The sequence below is a fragment of the Microcaecilia unicolor genome, chromosome 6 (assembly GCF_901765095.1).
Source record: "Microcaecilia unicolor chromosome 6, aMicUni1.1, whole genome shotgun sequence".
NCBI lineage: Eukaryota > Metazoa > Chordata > Amphibia > Gymnophiona > Siphonopidae > Microcaecilia > Microcaecilia unicolor.
The window spans coordinates 246807236-246826499 of record NC_044036.1 but is presented as its reverse complement, the minus strand read 5'-3'; the positions used below and the strand labels follow the sequence as shown (position 1 = coordinate 246826499).

General features: G+C 48.5%; 1 protein-coding gene across 1 annotated transcript in view; it reads right to left on the bottom strand.

The window, feature by feature from the left end:
• MAN1B1 (mannosidase alpha class 1B member 1) overlaps positions 1 to 19264 on the bottom strand; it is a 262777-nt gene that overhangs the window by 132354 nt on the left and 111159 nt on the right. The window contains exon 5 of the mRNA XM_030207057.1: positions 11683 to 11792. Coding sequence (XP_030062917.1) covers positions 11683 to 11792 — 110 coding nt within the window. The remainder of the gene's footprint in view (positions 1 to 11682; positions 11793 to 19264) is intronic.

Below are 19264 nucleotides of genomic sequence, written 5' to 3'. Positions count from 1 at the left end.
ACTTCCTGTTTAGCGAAAACAGGAAGTTGCATCAGAAGGCAGGATTCAACAGAGAGAAGGCCCCGGAGCAGGCCTGTGGAGATCGCTGTTGGCTCAGGTGGCTGCAGCATAAGAGAGCTGCCACGGTGGGAAAGGGAGGGGGGAGGAGGAAGACAAAAGTGGTGGACCCACGGAAGGGGTGGTGAGGGAGAGGGAGCAGGAGCACTGGAAGTGTGGGAGGGGACTGCTGGACCCGCAGAGAGAGGGGACACTGGAAATGCAGCTGGGGAGCTGCTGGACCTAGAGGGGGAGGGGGAGCGCTGGAAATGAGGGAGGGGGCTGCTGGACCCAAAGGGAGGGGCTGGAGAGAAAGGAGGAAGGCACTGGACCATAGGTGGGGGGAAGGAGGGTTGGCTAGATAGAAGGGAGAGAGAGGCGCTGAACCATTAGGGGGAGGGAGGGATTGGAGGAAAAGGAGAGAGAGGCGATGGACCCATGGGGAGGGGCTGGGGAGAGAGAGAGGCACTGGACCCATTGGGGGGGGGGAGGGCTGGAAAGGGAGAGAGGCGCTGGGCCTCTAGTAGGGGGCTGGAGGGAAGGGAGAGAGATGTGCTGGACCCATGGGGAGGCCGGGGGGCAGGGAGGCGCTGGACCCATGAGGGGGGGGGGGGGGGCAGGGGGAAGGGAGAGAGGCACTGGACCCGTGAGAGGGAGGGCTGCTGGAGGGAAAGAACAGAGTTGCTGGACCTGCAGGGGGGGAAGGGAGGGGAATAGACACAGAAGGGCAATGCCAGACATGGGAGGGGTTATATGGAGATCCAGGAAATTATAGACCGGTGAGTCTGACGTCGGTGCCAGGAAAAATGGTGGAGGCTATTATTAAGAATAAAATTACGGAGCACGTACAAAAGCATGGGCTGCTGAGACAAAGTCAGCACGGATTTAGTGAAGGGAAGTCTTGCCTCACAAATCTACTGCATTTTTTCGAGGGGGTGAACAAGCATGTGGACAAAGGGGAGCCGGTGGATATTGTATATCTAGATTTTCAGAAGGCGTTTGACAAAGTGCCTCATGAAAGACTCCAAAGGAAACTGGAGAGTCATGGGATTGGAGGCAGTGGATTATTATTATGGATTAAGAGCTGGTTAAAAGACAGGAAGCAGAGAGAAGGATTGAATGGTCCGTATTCTCGATGGAGAAGGGTAGTTAGTGGGGTCCCTCAGGGGTCTGTGCTGGGACCGCTGCTTTTTAACATATTTATAAATGACCTTGAGATGGGAGTAACTAGTGAGGTAATTAAATTCGCAGATGACACAAAGTTATCCAGCTGACCACTCCGCCGACATCCTCCCCAACACGGCCGATCCCAGCCCAACGATCGCCACATGCAAGACAACCAAGCTTACAATTCTACCCCAACTAATAGCACAATGCCCTTGCTAACGGAACCTCTCTGCCTCCGACCACCAGAATGGCGTCCAGAGCAACAGAGCTCTGCGCCCAGGACATCACCCCCAAGCATCTGATCTCAGTAACCTACCCATCCCAAACTGACACCAAAATGAATACAATCAAAATACTCCTAACAATCTACTCCCTCTCACTAATCCACTTAACACTAGCCATCCCACTTACAGAAAATAATATCATACCCATCCTACAAAATCACCAAAGGTTGATCAAATACTCCACACTTCACCAAACTGACACCCATCAAACTAAACGAAGACTATCTAAACACGGACAACAGCAACAAAACGAAAGGAAAAATCACAACACACACCACCTAAGGAACGACAACTAATAAAAATCCACACATCATCAAACCTAGCAGCCCCTTACCAAAATATCCAAGTGGGCTACATTAACGCTAGGTCCGTAGTTAGCAAAACAACAATATCAGACTGGATCAGCTCAGAAAACCTCGATCTTATATTCATCAACGAAACATGGATCCATAATCAAAAGGACCCCATAATCCTTGAACTATGCCCTCCAGGTTACAAAATCACCAGAATGAAAAAGAGAGGAGGAGAAATAGCAATAATCTACCGAACCCAATTCACCACCAAAACCACTGCCGAATCCATAACACCCCAACTAGAAATTGCATCATTCAGAATCCATAACAAATCCCTGATTGATCATCTGAACTGCGTCCTGTTTTACAGACCGCCCAGTAACTGGAATGAAAGCCAGCCTATTTTCACAGACTTCATCTCAAACACCTGTGTAAACAACTCCAATACATTAATACTAAGTGACATAAACCTTCACCTAGAAGACCCCAACTCCACCAATGCACGTGAATGCAAAGACTTCCTACAGTCCTGGGATCTCAAATGGCCTCACATGCAAGCTACCCAACATCAAGGGACACACATTAGACCTCTTATCACACAAACTGTCCACAAATGGACATCAAATGGACAGAAACTACTTGGACTGACCACTACAAATTGAACCTATCCCTAAACTGGCGGAAGGGAAAATTAGGTTCTTACCATGATAATTTTCTTTACTTTAGTCATAGCAGATGAAGCCATTACGTATGGGTTGTGTCCATCAACCAGCAGGGGGAGATGGGGAGATAGAGAGCACTCAACTTTTCTCAGTGCCTCATGGCCAGCAAAGCTCCACTGCCTCTTCAGTATTTGAAGCTTCCAAAGCAGTATGGCAAACCGCAATGGGAATAACATGAACTTTCCTCACAGCGAACGATGGCCCCTTAACAAGGGCATGAACTCAACAAAGCAGGGAATGAACTCATCCTCCTGGAGGGAATAAACTCGTCCTCCACTTTGTATAAACGGAGGGAATACTTGCATCCTCCTGGAGGGAATAAACATCCTCCCAAAACATGAACCGGAGGTAATGAAATCATCCTCCTATAACTGTAACAAGAATCCTGAAGACTATTTTCCGACTCCCCAAGGAAGGAATATAACTTCAGGAAACAAGAACAGCACCTAAAATCAGAATCACTGCAATACAGACAATCATACAGGGAGGGCTCATGGCTTCATCTGCTATGACTAAAGGAAAGAAAATTATCATGGTAAGAACCTAATTTTCCCTTCCTTGTCATCAAGCAGATGAAGCCATTACGTATGGGATGTAACAAAGCAATCCCTAAATAGGGTGGGAACAAGCCACACCACGCGCTAGCACCTGTGTTCCAAAACGCGCATCCCTCCTGGCAGCCACATCCAGCCTGTAATGTCGGGCGAAAGAGAGCTTAGAAGCCCATGTTGCAGCACTGCAAATCTCATGAAGAGATAGTGCTCCAGTTTCCGCCCAGGAAGAGGAAATCGCTCTTGTGGAATGTACCTTAAAGGCTTCAGGCGGAGACCGGCCAGACAGCAGATATGCTGAAAAGATAGCTTCTTTGAGCCAACGGGCAATAGTGGCTTTAGACGCTAAAGACCCTCTGCGAGGACCTGCAAACAGCACAAAAAGATGATCAGAGGTCCTGAAAGAATTTGTAATTCGCAGATACTGCAACAGAGTCCTGCGCACATCCAAAAGGTGCAACTGCCCAAATGAACCTGGAAACTCCTCCTCAACAAAGGAGGGAAGAAAAACAGGCTGGTTTAGGTGAAACGCTGAAACCACCTTAGGCATGAAGGAAGGCACAGTCCGAACCGTGACCCCTGACTCTGAGAATTGCAGAAAAGGGTCTCTACAGGACAGCCCCTGGAGCTCTGACACCCGTCTCGCCGAGGTAATGGCCACTAAAAAGACGGCCTTCAGTGTCACATCTTTCTCTGAAGCACGCCGAAGCGGTTCAAAGGGAGCCCCCTGAAGGGCCTTCAATACTAACCCCAGGTTCCAAGCTGGACGAGGTGCCCGCACGGGAGGACGGAGCCGAAGCACCCCTCTAAGAAACCGTGCCACATCTGGATGAGCAGCTAAGGACACGCCTTCAACCTTGCCATGCAGGGAGGCCAATGATACCACTTGCACCCGCAGGGAATTATAGGCCAAGCCTTTGTGTACACCATCCTGCAAAAAGTCCAGAATCGGCGAGACAGGAGCCCGCAACGGAGAAAGCGCTCTTGAAACACACCAGACTTCAAACTGGCGCCAAATCCTGGCATAAGCCACGGAAGTGGAGCACTTACGGGCCTGCAGGAGAGTGGAAATTACCTTATTAGAGTAGCCTTTATCTCTCAATTGCGCCCTCTCAATCGCCATGCCATAAGACCAAAGTGGCAGGCGTCCTCCATGGCCACCGGACCTTGTGACAACAGGTGCGGAACCAGAGGTAACGGAAAGGGAGCCTCCAACAGCATCTGTCGGAGGTCCACATACCAAGGCCTCCTGGGCCAATCCGGGGCGATGAGCACCACTTCTCCTGGATGCAGCCGAATCCGCAGGAGCACTCGCCCTATCAAGGGCCACGGAGGGAAGACATACAGCAAGCCCAGGGGCCAGGGTTGAGCCAAAGCCTCCAACCCAGCAGAGCGAGGATCCCTCCGTCTGCTGAAGAAGCACGGGACTTTGGCATTGGAACTGGTCGCCATAAGATCCATCACTGGCTTGCCCCATTTGGCACATATCTGCAGGAATACATCGTCTGCTAGTTCCCACTCTGCTGGATCGATCTGATGCCTGCTTAAGATAGTCGGCTTGCACGTTGCTCTGACCTGCAATGTGAGCTGCTGACAGGGAGTGTAGATGCAGCTCGGCCCAGTGGCAAATTTGTTCGGCCTGCGCGGCTAGAACTCTGCACTGAGTGCCGCCTTGTCGATATATGTAGGCCACTGCTGTCGTGTTGTCCGACATCACTCGGACAGTCAATCCTTCCAGGGTCACTTGAAAGGCCAGAAGAGCCTGAAACACCGCTTTCAACTCCAGGCGGTTGATAGACCACTCTGACTCGTCGGGCATCCACAGACCCTGGGCATGCTTCCCCTGGCAATGTGCACCCCAGCCCTTCAGGCTGGAATCTGTCACCACTAGGCACCAATCGGGGAGCGCCACCGGCATTCCCCGCCGCAACATGCTGTCCGAGAGCCACCACTCCATACTGAGGCGGGCCACAGGGAGCCAAGAAAGTCTGCACTGATAATCCTGAGATACTGAAGACCATCGTTGAAGTAGAGAATACTGTAGAGGTCTCAGGTGCGCTCTCGCCCATGGCACCACTTCCAAGGTGGCCGTCATCGATCCCAACAGCTGGACAATGTCCCAAGCTCGCGGGCGGGGCATCCTCAGGAGCAGACGGACCTGATTCTGAAGCTTGCACCGCCTTTGTTCGGGAAGAAACACATAGCCCGAGGCTGTCCAAACCTGGCCCCCAAATATTCTAGAGATTGCGAGGGGGTCAGGTAACTTTTGGCCATATTGACGACCCAGCCCAGAGATTGAAGGACTGAAACCACTCTGGCTGTAGCTAGATGACTCTCTTTTTCTGAGTCTGCTCTGATGAGCCAGTCGTCTAGGTACGGGTGAACCCGGATACCCTCTCGCCTGAGAAAGGCAGCTACTACCACCATTACCTTGGAGAAGGTTCTGGGAGCTGTTGCGAGGCCAAAAGGCAAGGCCCGAAACTGGAAATATTTTCCCAACACCGCAAACCGCAGAAACTTCTGGTGCGGGGGCCAAACTGGTATGTGCAAGTAAACTTCTTTCAGGTCCAGAGACGTGAGAAACTCTCCTGGCTGTACTGCCGCAGTGACGGAGCGCAGGGTTTCCATGTGAAAATGCCGCACTCTTAAGGACTTGTTTAGCTCTTTTAAGTCCAGGATCGGGCGAAAAGACCCGCCTTTTCGTGGCACCACAAAGTAAATGGAGTAGCGGCCTAGACCTTGTTCGGCGGAAGGCACCGGGGTCACAGCCCCTATCTGGCACAGACTGTGCAGAGTCTCCTCTACCGCTGCCCGTTTGGCGGCAGAACCGCATCGGGACTCCACAAACACGTCTCTCACTGGGGCATCGAATTCTATTCGGTATCCGTCTCTGATCAGGTCCAAGACCCACTGATCTGCGGAGATTTTGGCCCACTCCTCGAAAAAGAGGGAAGGTCTTCCTCCGATGACAGGAAACAAGGAGGGGGCCGGCACACCATCATTGAGAGGGTTGCCCCTGAACTCCAGGCCTTGAACCGGCAGCTGCGGAACGTTTGTCCGAGCGAAAGGAGTTTCTCTGCTGAAAGCGGGCACGCGAAGTGAACCCAGCAGCACGCCCCGGGCGGTACCTTCTAGCTTCACGGAAGCGAGGTCTGTAAGAGGAGCGGACCGCCTGACCCTTAGAGGAAGGGTTCGGCCTATCTTCGGGCAAGCGCTGATGTTTGGAATCCCCCAGCCCTTTAACAATGTTTTCCAGCTCCTCACCAAACAGGAGAAGGCCTTGAAAGGGTAACTTCACCAACCTTTGCTTAGAGACCATGTCCGCTGCCCAATGTCTAGCCAAAGAGAGCGGCGAGCCACTGCTACAGCCATTTGCTTAGCCGAAGCTCTGACCATATCATAAACCGCTCCCTGACCGCCCGGATCCTGCCCAGGGCTATCAGCTCTATTATTAGCCTCACTCAGAGGACCCCCCCCCCCCCCCGGAATTCAGGGCTCTCCGCCGCAACGGAGGCCGCGCCATGTGGAAAATCCAAAATGGCGTCCGCTGCCAGTTCAGAGCGAGAAAGATCGCCACTTGCCATGCTCGGGCCGGCTCTACCGTGTGTACAGCACGAATTACAGAGCCCCGCTGCTGATTTGCGCTTGCCACATTTAGAACAGCGCTTTACAGTCTCTGCAGCCATCGCCGAAGACGGCGGTAAAATTAAAAAATGGCGGTTCGCGCCAAACACGTCCCGATCGCGGGCCCACCCCGGAGGAGTCAGAAAACACTCTTACCTCACTAGACCGAGTATCACAGCTCCGGTCTTGCAGAAGAATCTCAAGAAAAAAACCTCTTTTCTTTTATTTTTTTTTAACGCTGTGAGGAAAGCAGAGGCAAAAGAGGTAAATAAAAACACTCCGGAGGCTCAGATAAATGGGAAAGGCAGGGAAAGGCGAACCAATGTGCCTGCATCCACTGAGTGGGAAAGGACAGGGAAAAGCAAGCTAATATATCCACATCCACGGGGGCATGGGTAAGGCAGGGAAAGGGCTGACCTATGTGCCTTCAAAGTGAAGCTGCTATAGCCTCTAACACCCCGGCTAACAACTGGAAAGCCAGGAGCCACCCCCAGGCAGATTTTTGATGGAGCTCGAAGAAGCTGCAGCCACCCTGCTTGGAGAGATAGAGAATACTGAAGAGGCAGTGGAGCTAGCTGGCCATGAGGCACTGAGAAAAGTTGAGTGCTCTCTATCTCCCCCTGCTGGTTGATGGACACAACCCATACGTAATGGCTTCATCTGCTTGATGACAAGGAAGAAGGGATTAAACTATACACCTGTACACACAACTTGAACGAGCTTGGGAACAAAAAAAAACAAAAGATGAACATACACTCAATGCATGGAAACAAATACACAGAAAATACAAATATGCAATAAGACATACCAAAAGGTCCTACTACAAAACTAAAATAGGACCGGATTACAAAGATCTGAAGAAATTATTTCAACTCGTAAATAATTTATTAGACACCACCCCTATCACCACAACCAACACAGACATCCCACCCCCAGACAAACTTGCTAATTACTTTAACAAAAAAATAATAAAATTATGCAGCACACTTCCTCAGCACAAAACCGACAGAAAAATTCTTCAACGACCTGGACCTAATCCCTGGTGGATGCCCAGCTCACCGCAGCTGGTCAACATTTACCCTCCTCACCCTGAATCAGTTACAAAAGCGAATCATAGGTTTGCCAACACCCACTGCAAACTGGATATATGTCCCAGTCATCTACACAAATCCGCCCCCAATCGCTTCATAGCAGACCTCACATCCCACCTAAACTTCATGCTACAACAAGGCCTCTTCCCCCAGGAATATGGTAACATCCTACTCACCCCAATTCCAAAAGACACCAAGAAAAACACAAACGATCTAACTAATTACCGCCCAGTTGCGTCCATCCCACTAGTAGTCAAACTGATGTAGAGCTTGGTGACCAAACAGTTTATGGAATACATGGACAAGTTCTCAATATTACACGACTCACAGTCAGGATTCCGCCCCCATTATAGTACTGAAACTGTCCTAGTCACTCTCCTGGCCAAATTCAAGCAAGAAATAGCCACAGGCAAAAGTATACTTCTCCTCCAATTTAACATGTCAAGCGCATTCGACATTGTAAACCACAATATACTACTAAGACTCCTTGGCCACTTCGGGATTGATGGAAATGTGCTTAACTGGATAAAGGGTTTTCTAACCACCAGAACTTACCAAGTAAAATCAAACTCAAACATATCACCACTGTGAAAAGCTACCTGTGGAGTACCCTCAAGGATCACCACTATCACCAATACTCTTCAACATGATGATGATCCCACTGGCAAAGTCCCTATCCAACCGAGGCCTCAACCAATTCATCTATGCAGATGACGTCACAATCTATATCCCCTTCAGTCATGACTTGACAGAAATAACCAATGAAATTAATGACGGCCTGAACATCATGGACTCCTGGGCAAATTCATTCCACCTGAAACTGAACACTGAAAAAACACACTGCCTCATCCTCTCTTCTCAACATAACAAGTAAAAACCCACAACCATAATCAACCCAGAACACAGCCTCCCTACCTCAGACAGCCTAAAAATACTCGGCATCATAATCGACCGCAACCTTACCCTTGAGAGCCAAGTAAACTCCATAATAAAGAAAATGTTCTACTCAATGTGGAAACTTAAAAGAATAAAACCTTTCTTCCCGAGGGAAATTTTTCAAAACCTAATACAATCAATGGTCCTAAGCCATGCAGACTACTGCAACGGAATCTATGCGGGATGTAAAGAGCAACTCGCAAAAAAAAAATCCAGACCGCCCAAAACACGGCTGCCAGGGTGATATTTGGAAAAACACACTTCGAAAGTGCTAAACCCCTCTGAGAAAAGCTGCACTGGCTCCCAATCAAAGAACGGATCATCTTCAAAATCTGCATCTTGGTCCACAAAATTATCTACGGTGTAGTCCCAGGATACTTGACAGACATCATAGATCAGACCAGAAACAGAATTGGATCATCACGATCATACCTAAACTTACACTACCCAAATTGAAAAGGACTTAAATACAAAACAACTTATGCATCCAGCTTTTCCTACATAAGCGCACAACTATGGAATGGACTCCCAAAAACTGTGAAAATAATCCATGACCATCTAAACTTCAGAAAATCACTAAAAACCAACCTCTTCAAAAAGGCTTACCCTACCGATCCAATGTAAATCCCCACACCCAGCAACACAGCATAACCAATGATCATACTGGACAGTATACAATCTTCATTCCCCTCGACCCCCATGGTGCCTGACACACACCTACCTCAATCGACCACAACATAATCTTGTATTTGTTATCCACAGACTGGCAAATGCCTTTACGGTACTATGTAAGCTACACTGAGCCTGCAAATATGTGGGAAAATGTAGGGTACAAATGTAACAAATAAATTATCATGTTTGGTCAGCTATTATGTATTTGGCATTTGTGTTCCATGTGTGTGTGTGTGACTAAGGTATTCAGTTATCATGAATTTTCTATGCAGCATTCTGTAGTAATCTGGCTTGTTCAGCTTTCCCAGTAGTGGAGGGGATACTTGTGAGGAGTGACAGGGATTTTGTTGATCTTTGTTCTGTATTGTGATTTATAAAACAATACCTGTACAGAACATTGTTTCTTTTTATACTTTAATAAAATGATTTAAATATAAAATCATAACTGTTCCAGGTTTGTGCACATGGAATCCAATAAAGCTCGTGGGGACGTGTACAAACTTTGTCCCCGAGTCATTCTCTAGCTACTCGAAATGCTCCAAAGGAGAAATTTGGACTTATCTTAATTTTCTTTCCTTGAGTGCACTAGACATGAGTAGGCCACTCTCAGGAAGATTGCAGTACCATATCCCAGTGCAGCATAGCCTGAGTTGAAGGCAGGCAACAGTCCTTCAGAGCTGGACTTCCCTCCTCTCCCCTTGGGTAAAATACCCTGGCTCACACGCCAATCTGCCATGAGTTACCTACAGTGTGTTACTTCCCCTTTTTCCTAGACCTCTGGAAAGAAATGCAGGGAAAAAAAGGAGAGTGTGATCTCTTTAGACCCCCTGACCAAACCCCCAATCGACACAGCACTATAATAGATCAGGAGGCAGGCTGGGAAGAGACTGCACTGAAGACTTTTTTTTTCTTCCTCTTCCAAAAACTTGAATCAACCAGCACTCAAGAAATTCACCTTGGCCCCCTCCCAAGATTAGAAGAAGACAGTAGGCACTGCAGCCACAAAACTCCACAAAAATTGGAGTGAGGGAACCACCAGATTTAGAAACACTGGGCTCTTTGAACCAGTGTTTGCCAACTCTAGCCCTGTACTCTGTTCCCAAAGGAGTGGAGGGAAATCAGTCTGGGATCTGGGCCTACAGATTTCATGATAGTGGTCTACTTATTTATTTATTTATTTATTTAAATTTTGCTCATACCTTTTTAAGTAGTGGCTCAAGGTGAGTTACATTCAGGTACACTGGGTATTTCCCTGTCCCAGGAGGTCTCATTTAAGCTGATACCTGAGGCAATGGAGGGTTAAGTGACTTGGCCAAGATTACAAGCAGCAGCAGTGAGATTTGAACATCTGGATGCCAAGACCGGTGCTATAACCACTAGGCCACGCCTCCACTTTTAGTTGCTGGACCACTCATTTGAACTGGCCTGGCATGGATGATAAGAAAGTTCACCTGTGCAGAAAATTAGTGTCTTTCCTGTTCCTTGAGGAACTTGTATTTAATTGTATGTATTTCATATTCTATTAAGGTCAAAAGGAAAACTTTTGGCAAGATATGAAGGGCACATCAAAAAGAAAAAAATAAAATCAGTGAATCTGCAGACACATAGCAAATCTGATCTTTGGAACACAGCACAATCACATGAACGTAGCAATATTATTTACGGAGAGAAAAAAGAGCATTTCATGGAAACAGTAAGCTAGACTTATTAGCTTAAAACTCTGAAGGAAATGACAGACTAAAGGCCTCAAGGCAAGCTGATATTTACAACAGGAATCTTTGGTATTCTGGCAAGAGGAAAATTTCTTATAAGTAGTCAAAATCTCTAAATTCCAGTTGTGCCTACAGAGCAATTACTGGTCACTGCTGAACATGTACAAGACTGTATACAACACAGCTTTCTTTCTGCTTCATTAGTACTATATCCTATATAATAAAACTCACCCTCAACGTTCTGAGGACACTGACATCAGTGTCACTTCCTTCGGGCTCGAAGGGTTCATGGTGGTGAAGCCACCGAAATCACTGTCTCTGGGCCCCGCCCTCGCGTCAAACGTGATGACGTCAAGGGTGGAGCAATGGCGTCACAGAGTGAGGGCAGAGCAATGGCATCAGTGGCTTCACGACTCAGGAGATGACAGTGGCGTGCGTTGACGAGGTGCGGAGCAATGGCGGTCAGTGGCTTCACAACGCCGAAGGGGTGGGTAGGGAGGGGGGGGGGGGAGTCGGGAGGAAAACCTTGCTAGCACCCGTTTCATTTGCTCCAGAAACGGGCATGTTTTTAATATAAAACGCCTACTGCAGTACCTGGTTCTTTCTGCCTGTTTATGCCCACTGGTGCAGGTTTATATGGTTCCACTACTTTAGTGGACGGAGGCTCTTTATTCGTCTCAGGTTCTATTATCACTCCTTGCCAGCTGCAAAACCAAAAAAATTAACAGAAGAAAGAAAACAAAACAAAACAAGTTTACCATCATTATCAATAACAAGCCAAGAACAATGATAAACAATTGAAAGTAAATTCAACAGCAACTTTAACAACACTGGCTCGTGTTTTTAAAGGACTAAGACTACTATGGAACTACTACTAAGGAACTATACTGATAGTATTAACTTTGTTATTTGCATTATTATGGTAAGCCTTGTTAAAGAGATAAGTTTCAGCGTTAAGTTTTAATTGAAAAGCATTAGCCCATGAGTGCATAATTTGGAAGCTTTGGTTGATGTCGTCCATAATTTCCATTAGATTGTATTTGAACGGAATGTAGATCGTCACATCATCTGCATATATATACAGATTGAGGCCTTGATTGGATAATATCTTGGCCAGGGGTGTCATCATTAGGTTGAAGAGGGTCATGGAGAGTTGAGATCCTTGGGGCACTCCGCATTCCGGCATCCATAGAGCCAACGTATTCAAGTTGATTTCACTTGGTATGAAATTTGCACCTCCAATGTTCTGAAGCTGACTCCGTGTGTGTGGGGGGGGGGGAGGGGGAGGGGGGTCCTGAGACTGGGGAGGGGGGTCCTGAGACCAGAGAGGAGAGGGGGAGGTATCTGTGTCACACACAGTCACTGTCTTCCTCTCTCTCACTCTCGCACACTGTCTCACACACTCAATGTCTCACACTATATCACATTCACTCTGTCACACAATCACTCTCAAACACTCTCTTGATCTCACAGTCTGTGTATCTCACACATACTCTCACACTGTCTCACACACACTCACACCCACACTCACTCTCTCTCTGTCACACACACACTCGCACATTCACTCTCGCTCACACAGTCACTCTCACACACACTCTCTCTCTCTCAAACATACACACACCGAGGAAAACCTTGCTAACGCCGTTTCAATTGTGTCAGAAACAGGCCTTTTATACTAGTACATTCATAATTTACAAATGCAAGAAATTAGAAAATCATACACGGCAAAAACGTAATTCCCACGTAGGAAGGTATTTAAACTTTTGAAACACTGACCACATTTGTTGGAGACAAGATGATAGAAAAAAGAAATAATATAATCAATTCAGAGAAGAGAACAAAAATCTGCTCGCTAATGGAATTAACAGCATGTATCTGTGCAAGAATTCAGGTTGGCAAATCACCCTTTTCCTTAGATAAAATATATTCCAACATTTTCTTCGGGTCAAGGAATAAGTAACTTGCATTATTTATAGATACAAGACACCTACAAGGATATTTTAATACATAAGTACCACCTAAAGAGAGAATTCTAGGTTTTAAAGCCATGAATTCTCGTCTTCTTTTCTGTGTGTCTTTATTTAAGTCAGGAAATATTTGAATCCTGTCCCCTAGAAATTTATCACTCGTATGTCTAAAATACAATCGAAAAACAGTATGCCTATCTGATTCGAATGCAAATGATACTAATAAAGTAGTACGCTGTATAACATCTAATGAACTTTCCAGGAATTCAGTGATATTAAGTTCAGCTCGAGGTTCCAAGGACCGAGACTTAATTCCTGTAATATACTGAGCCCTAACAATAGGAGGAAAACCCTCCATTGGAACTAATAAAACTTCTCCAAGATATTTTTTCAACATATCAATTACAGGTACCAAAGGTGCTTTAGGAAAATTAAGAAGTCTTAAGTTGTTCCTTCTTCCTTGGTTGTCAAGATATTCTAGTTTCCTTTAGAACCAGAATATCCCTGTCTTTGATCACCGTTCCTGTCCAGCTCTGTAAGTTCTTGATTTCACCACTTATTTGCTCAATTTTTTCTTCACTTACTTGCATTCTACCAGTTAAGGAGTCATGAGTTTGTTTTAAGGAAGAAACTTCTTCTTTAAAGGAATTAGTTGCTTGAATTAAGGTGGAGTTCAATCCCTGAATAGCTTCCCACAGAGTGTCCAAAGTGACTACTGCTGGTTTTTGAAATCCTCCAGCTCACCGAATAGCAGCCCCCAAATTGAGAGGAGAAGCCGGGTCACTCACCACCACGCTCCCCCACTCCCGATGACAATACTGCGGTTGATGTTATGACAGGTCCTCCCTCCTGTAGCATGCAGGCTCAGGTGTTCTGGCAGCGTCTGCTGCTGCAACTCCGCCGACATCGATCTGCTTCCGGGTTGTGGGGGAACTGTAAGCTGCGTTCCGACTGAAAACCATCGGAACCTACCAGAGCGGGCTTCAATTGCTCAAGCTTCTGGACGCCACAATTCTCCAGCGAGCGTCAGCCAAGAATATGGCCCTGGTAGTTGCAGTGTGTCGGGCTCTTTGGTTGCGAGGTTAGGTCGCAGATGCGGCATCCAAGTCTAAATTGTGTACTCTTCCCTTTAAAGGCTCCATGCTCTTTGGCGAAGATTTGGATAAATTGGTACGTGGTCTTAGTGACGCTAACAGGTAAATTTTCGAAAGAGAAGGACGCCCATCTTCCGACACAAATTGGGAGATGGGCGTCCTTCTCTCAGGGTCGCCCATATCGGCATAATGGAAAGCCGATTTTGGGCGTCCTCAACTGCTTTCCATCGCAGGGATGACCAAAATTCAGGGGGCATGTCGGCACCATACCAAAGGCGGGACTGGGGCGTGATTTAGAGATGGGCGTCTTCAGTCGATAATGGAAAAAAGAAGGGCGTCCCTGACGAGCATTTGGACGACTTTACTTGGTCCATTTTTTTTCACGACCAAGCCTCGAAAAAGTGCCTGAACTGACCAGATGACCACCGGAGGGAATCGGGGATGAACTCCCCTTACTCCCCCCAGTGGTCACCAACCCCCTCCCACCCAAAAAAAAAAAAAATTTAAAAAACATTTTTGCCAGCTTCTATGCCAGCCTCAAATGTTATACCCAGCTCCATCACGGCAGTATGCAGGTCCCTGAAGCAGTTTTTTTTAGTGGGTACAGTGCACTTCAGGCAGCTGGACCCAGGAGCATCCTCCTCCCTACCTGTTACACTTGAAGTGGTAAATGTTGAGCCCTCCAACCCCCCCCCCCCCCAAAAAAAAAAAACAAAAAAAAAAAACTACTGTACCCACATGTAGGTGCCCCCCTTCACCCCTTAGGGCTATGGTAGTGGTGTACAGTTGTGGGGAGTGGGTTTTGGGGGGGCTCAGCACCAAAGGTAAGAGAGATATGCACCTGGGAGCAATTTCTGAAGTCCAGTGCAGTGCCCCCAAGGGTGCCCGGTTGGTGTCCTGGCACGTGAGGGGGACCAGTGCAGTATGAATGCTGGCTCCTCCCACAACCAAATAGCTTGGATTTGGTCGTATTTGAGATGGGCGTCCTCGGTTTCCATTATCGCCGAAAACCGGGGACAACCATCTCAAAAACGACCTAAGGACGACCATCTCTAAGGTCGACCTAAATTTCATGATTTGGGCGTCCCTGACTGTATTATTGAAAAGAAAGATGGACGCACATCTTGTTTCAATAATAAAGGTTGCCCCACCCCTTTACGGGGCGAGGACGACCTCAAGACAACTTGGGTGCCCCGTTCGATTATGCTCCTCCACGGTTCGTCTTCCGGAATTTCGTCCCAAAAAGGGTACCAGAGGGGCATCGATGCAGGGACGTTTTCGGGAAGCCTGACGGTATAGACCGGGTAGATCTAGTGGGGCTTCTAGAGGTCGTTTTTTTTTTTTTTCAGAGCACCCAGTCCTTTCGAGAGGGCCATCGTGGAGGGCGTGACTTCTCATCTGGGGGTTCTAGTTCAGGGTGCAACCCCCAATTAAGGTGTGAGGGCCCAGCCTCTGGTGCGAGTAGGAGCTCGGCTGAGACAGTTTTACCAGAGATGGGCCCAGATCACATCAGACCAGTGGGTTCTCGAGGTTGTTTGAGACGGTAATGCGCTGGAGTTCAAATGTTCGCTCCCCGAGTTCTTTCTGTAGTCCCCGTGTCGCTCTCGTATCAAGGTGGCGGCAGTATGGGACTCGCTTCGTTTGGTCAATCTGGGAGCTGTTGTTTTCGTCCCCCCTGGGCAGCGAGGAACAGGTTGCTATTCGAGTTATTTTGTGGTGCCAAAAAAGGAGGGATCCTTTCGGCCTATTTTAGATCTCAAAAAGGTCAATTCTGCTCTAAAGGTTCCCTCCTTTCGAATGGAAAAGTTGCATTCGGTCATTGTGGCAGTTCAGAGTGAGGAGTTCCTCACTTCGCTGGATTTGACAGAAGCTTATCTGCACATTCCCATTCGAGCGACTCATCAGTGTTTTCTTCATTTTGCCGTCTTAGGGAAGCATTTTCAGTTCTGTGCGCTGCCTTTCGGCCTTGCGACAGCTCCCCGCACCTTTTTCAAGGTTATGGTAGTGGCAGCATTGCGGAAGCAGGGCATTTTAGTGCACCGTTATCTCGACGATTGGTTGATTCGGGCCAAGTCAAGGACGGACAGCGAAACAGCAACTGCTCGAGTGGTGAGTTTCTTGGAGTCCCTTGGTTGTGTGGTGAATCTGGCCAAGTCTCATCTCAGTCCGCCGCAGTCAATCTTGAGTATCTGGGGGTCCTTTTCGATACGGTAAAGGGCCGGGTGTTTTTGTCGCCACTTCGGATAGTCAAGTTGCAGGATCAGATTCATTGGCTTCTTGTGGAGAGAACGCCGACGGCCCGTGCTTACCTTCAAGTACTGAGAATGATGGCGGCGGCCATAGAGGTAGTCCCTTGGGCCAGGGTGTACATGCGACAGTTGCAGTCAGCTCTTCTGAGCCGTTGGTCTCCTCAAACGCAGGATTTGGAGGTGCACGCCGTTGACCAGAATTCCCCGTCTCAGCCTGCGGTGGTGGCTCCACACGTCCAACCTGGAAAAAGGGATACCTTTGGAATCCCCGGAATGGACAGCTCTCACCACAGAAGCCAGCTTGGGAGGCTGGGGAGCTCATTGTCTCGGTCAGGTCTCGGGAGGAAGTGCAGTGGTCCATCAATCGGTTGGAGACATGGGCCATTCGCTTGGCCCTTCAGTTCTTCCAGGATCTGCTTCTCGGCAAGGCAGTCAGAGTGCTGTGAGACAACGCCACGGCCTATGTCTACTGGAAAGGGGGCACAAAGAGCCAGGCGGTCGCAGAGGAGGCGGCGGAGTTGTTTCGCTGGGCAGAACTTCATCTTCAGGCTCTTTCGGCGGGGCATGTGGCTCGAGTGGACAACGTGGAAACAGATTATCTGAGCAGACATACTATGCATCCCAGAAAGTGGGCTCTGCATCGGTCGGTTTTCTCTCGAATTGTGTTGGAATGGGGCCTTCCAGTGATGGATTTCATGGTGACGGCAGGCAACACTCAAGTACAACGGTTTTTCAGTCGAAGAAGAGATCCTCAGGCGGAGGGGATCGACGCGCTTCTTCTGCCATGGCCTCAGGAGTTGCTGTATGTTTTTCCGCCGTGGCCTCTGGTCGGTCGAGTAGTTCAGCGCATCGAGCATCACTCAGGTCTCGTGATTTTGGTAGCCCCAAATTGGCCGCGTCGTTTGTGGTCCAGAGATCTGGTGCGCCTAGAAGAAGCGGATCCGATTCCATTGACAGAGGCAGTATTATTGTGTCAGGATCCGATCGTAATGCCAGGCCCGTCTCCGTTCTTGCTTATGGCTTGGCTGTTGAAAGGAACAGGTTGAGGGGGTCACGTGATGACGTGGAGCTGAGCGGACGCCCAAAACACCGGCTCCGACCTGCTAGCATTTAAACCGTCGACAAACACCGTGAAACTCCCCCAAAGTGGTTCCCAGGCGAGGCGCTTAAGAGTGTGAAAGTGAGAGGAAAGCGTTGAGAGGCTCTGAAACTCCCGCGACCTGTAAACCAGCAGGGTATGCCCACTAAGACCCCGCGGGGGAAGAAGAGTGTTTGCGCTGAGCGAATCAAAATGGCGGCGGCTCCAGATACCCTGATAACAGGGCCATTACCGCCGGAGCTGATATGAGAATTGGCGCAGCAGATCTCGGTGGTCCTGGAAGAAAAGCTAAGTTGCAGACCTCAGTAGATCAAATTCGAGAAGCGATGGAGCGCCAAAGCGCCCGATTACAACATGTCGAAGATCGGGTGTCACAGTGTGAGGATGCAGCTGCGGGAACAAGCGGCAGACTAGCGGCGTTGGAGCAAAAGTGCGAGCAATTGGAGCAGAAGGCGGATGACCTAGAGAACCGCAGTAGACGTAACAATCTTCGGATTGTGGGTCTCCCCGAAACGGTCAAAGCGCTGGAGCTCCGGAAACTTGTGGAACAGTGGCTCCCTGCGCAACTGGGCCTAGATTTTGGCAGGAAACCCCCGCAGGTTGAGCGAATCCACAGAGTGGGGGCAGAGAGAGCTGCGGATAGCAGGCCGCGACAAGTACTAGCAAAGCTGCTGAATTACATGGACAAGGAGGCCATCCTGCAAGCTCATCGGCGCAAGCCAGGCCTGGAATATGAAGGCGCGAAAATAATGCTCTTCCAGGATTACTCAGCGTTGGTAGCTGATCAGCGGAGAATCATGGGCCGCCAATGTAAAAGATTGTATGAGAAGGGAGTCCGTTTTCCCTATTGTACCCTGCAAAGGTCCAAGTGCTGCATGAAAATAAGACCTTGTTTTTTACGGACTCAGTGGCATTGGAAACTTTTGTGACCAATTTGAAATGAAACAAGAACTGCAGGGTTCAGTGGGGGGTTTTCTGGAGCAGCATGTTGAGAATGGCTGCAGGACATTAAGTTTTGTTTTGAGATGACTTTAGAGACGGAGGTCTGGCATGAGAGATCGTGAATTTGTGGTTGGGAAATGAAGAGTCTAGTGGCCGCAGAGAGGCTTGGAACCGTGGACCTGGAAGACATGACTAGCGCGCATGACAGCCCCTGCGGAGCATGGAAGCCAGCCTCCTAAACAGCTGCAAAGACCAACCACACCTGCAAGAGTTGAAAGGTGGTGGGAACTCCCTGTTGGAAGCCTTTTGGTATTAGGAGTTAATGATATGTTGTGTTAAAGATTGCTCTGTACTAGTTTTACATGTATTTTAACATTGTATATGTTTGGGAACCGGGGGGGAGGGAGGGAAGATGAGGGAAGGAGACCGGGAGAGTAGGTGGTGTGTGAGGAGGGTGAGTGTGTGTTGAGATCTGGAACGGTGTGGGGGAAGGGTTTGTGTTCTGTCAAGATGTGGGATTGGCGGGAGGGTAACTCGGGAGGGACAGGGAAGGAAGGGGGGAAAGGGGAGGGAGGGGATCAGGGGGAGGGAACAGGGGAAGTTGTAGTAAGGGGTTTCATGATTTTTCAGCTGAACAGCATGGGACCGTTTAAGGCAGCTTGGCAGTTCAAAGCAAGAGAGGGTAGACACTGTATAACGCAGGATGTGGAGGAGTGGTTTGGGGGCCCAGCTGGGAGGCTCTCGAACAGTATAAATGAGTTACACGCATGTGGTATGGTTGGGTGGGAAAGTAAATGGCCAATTTAAAGATTGTAACATTGAATG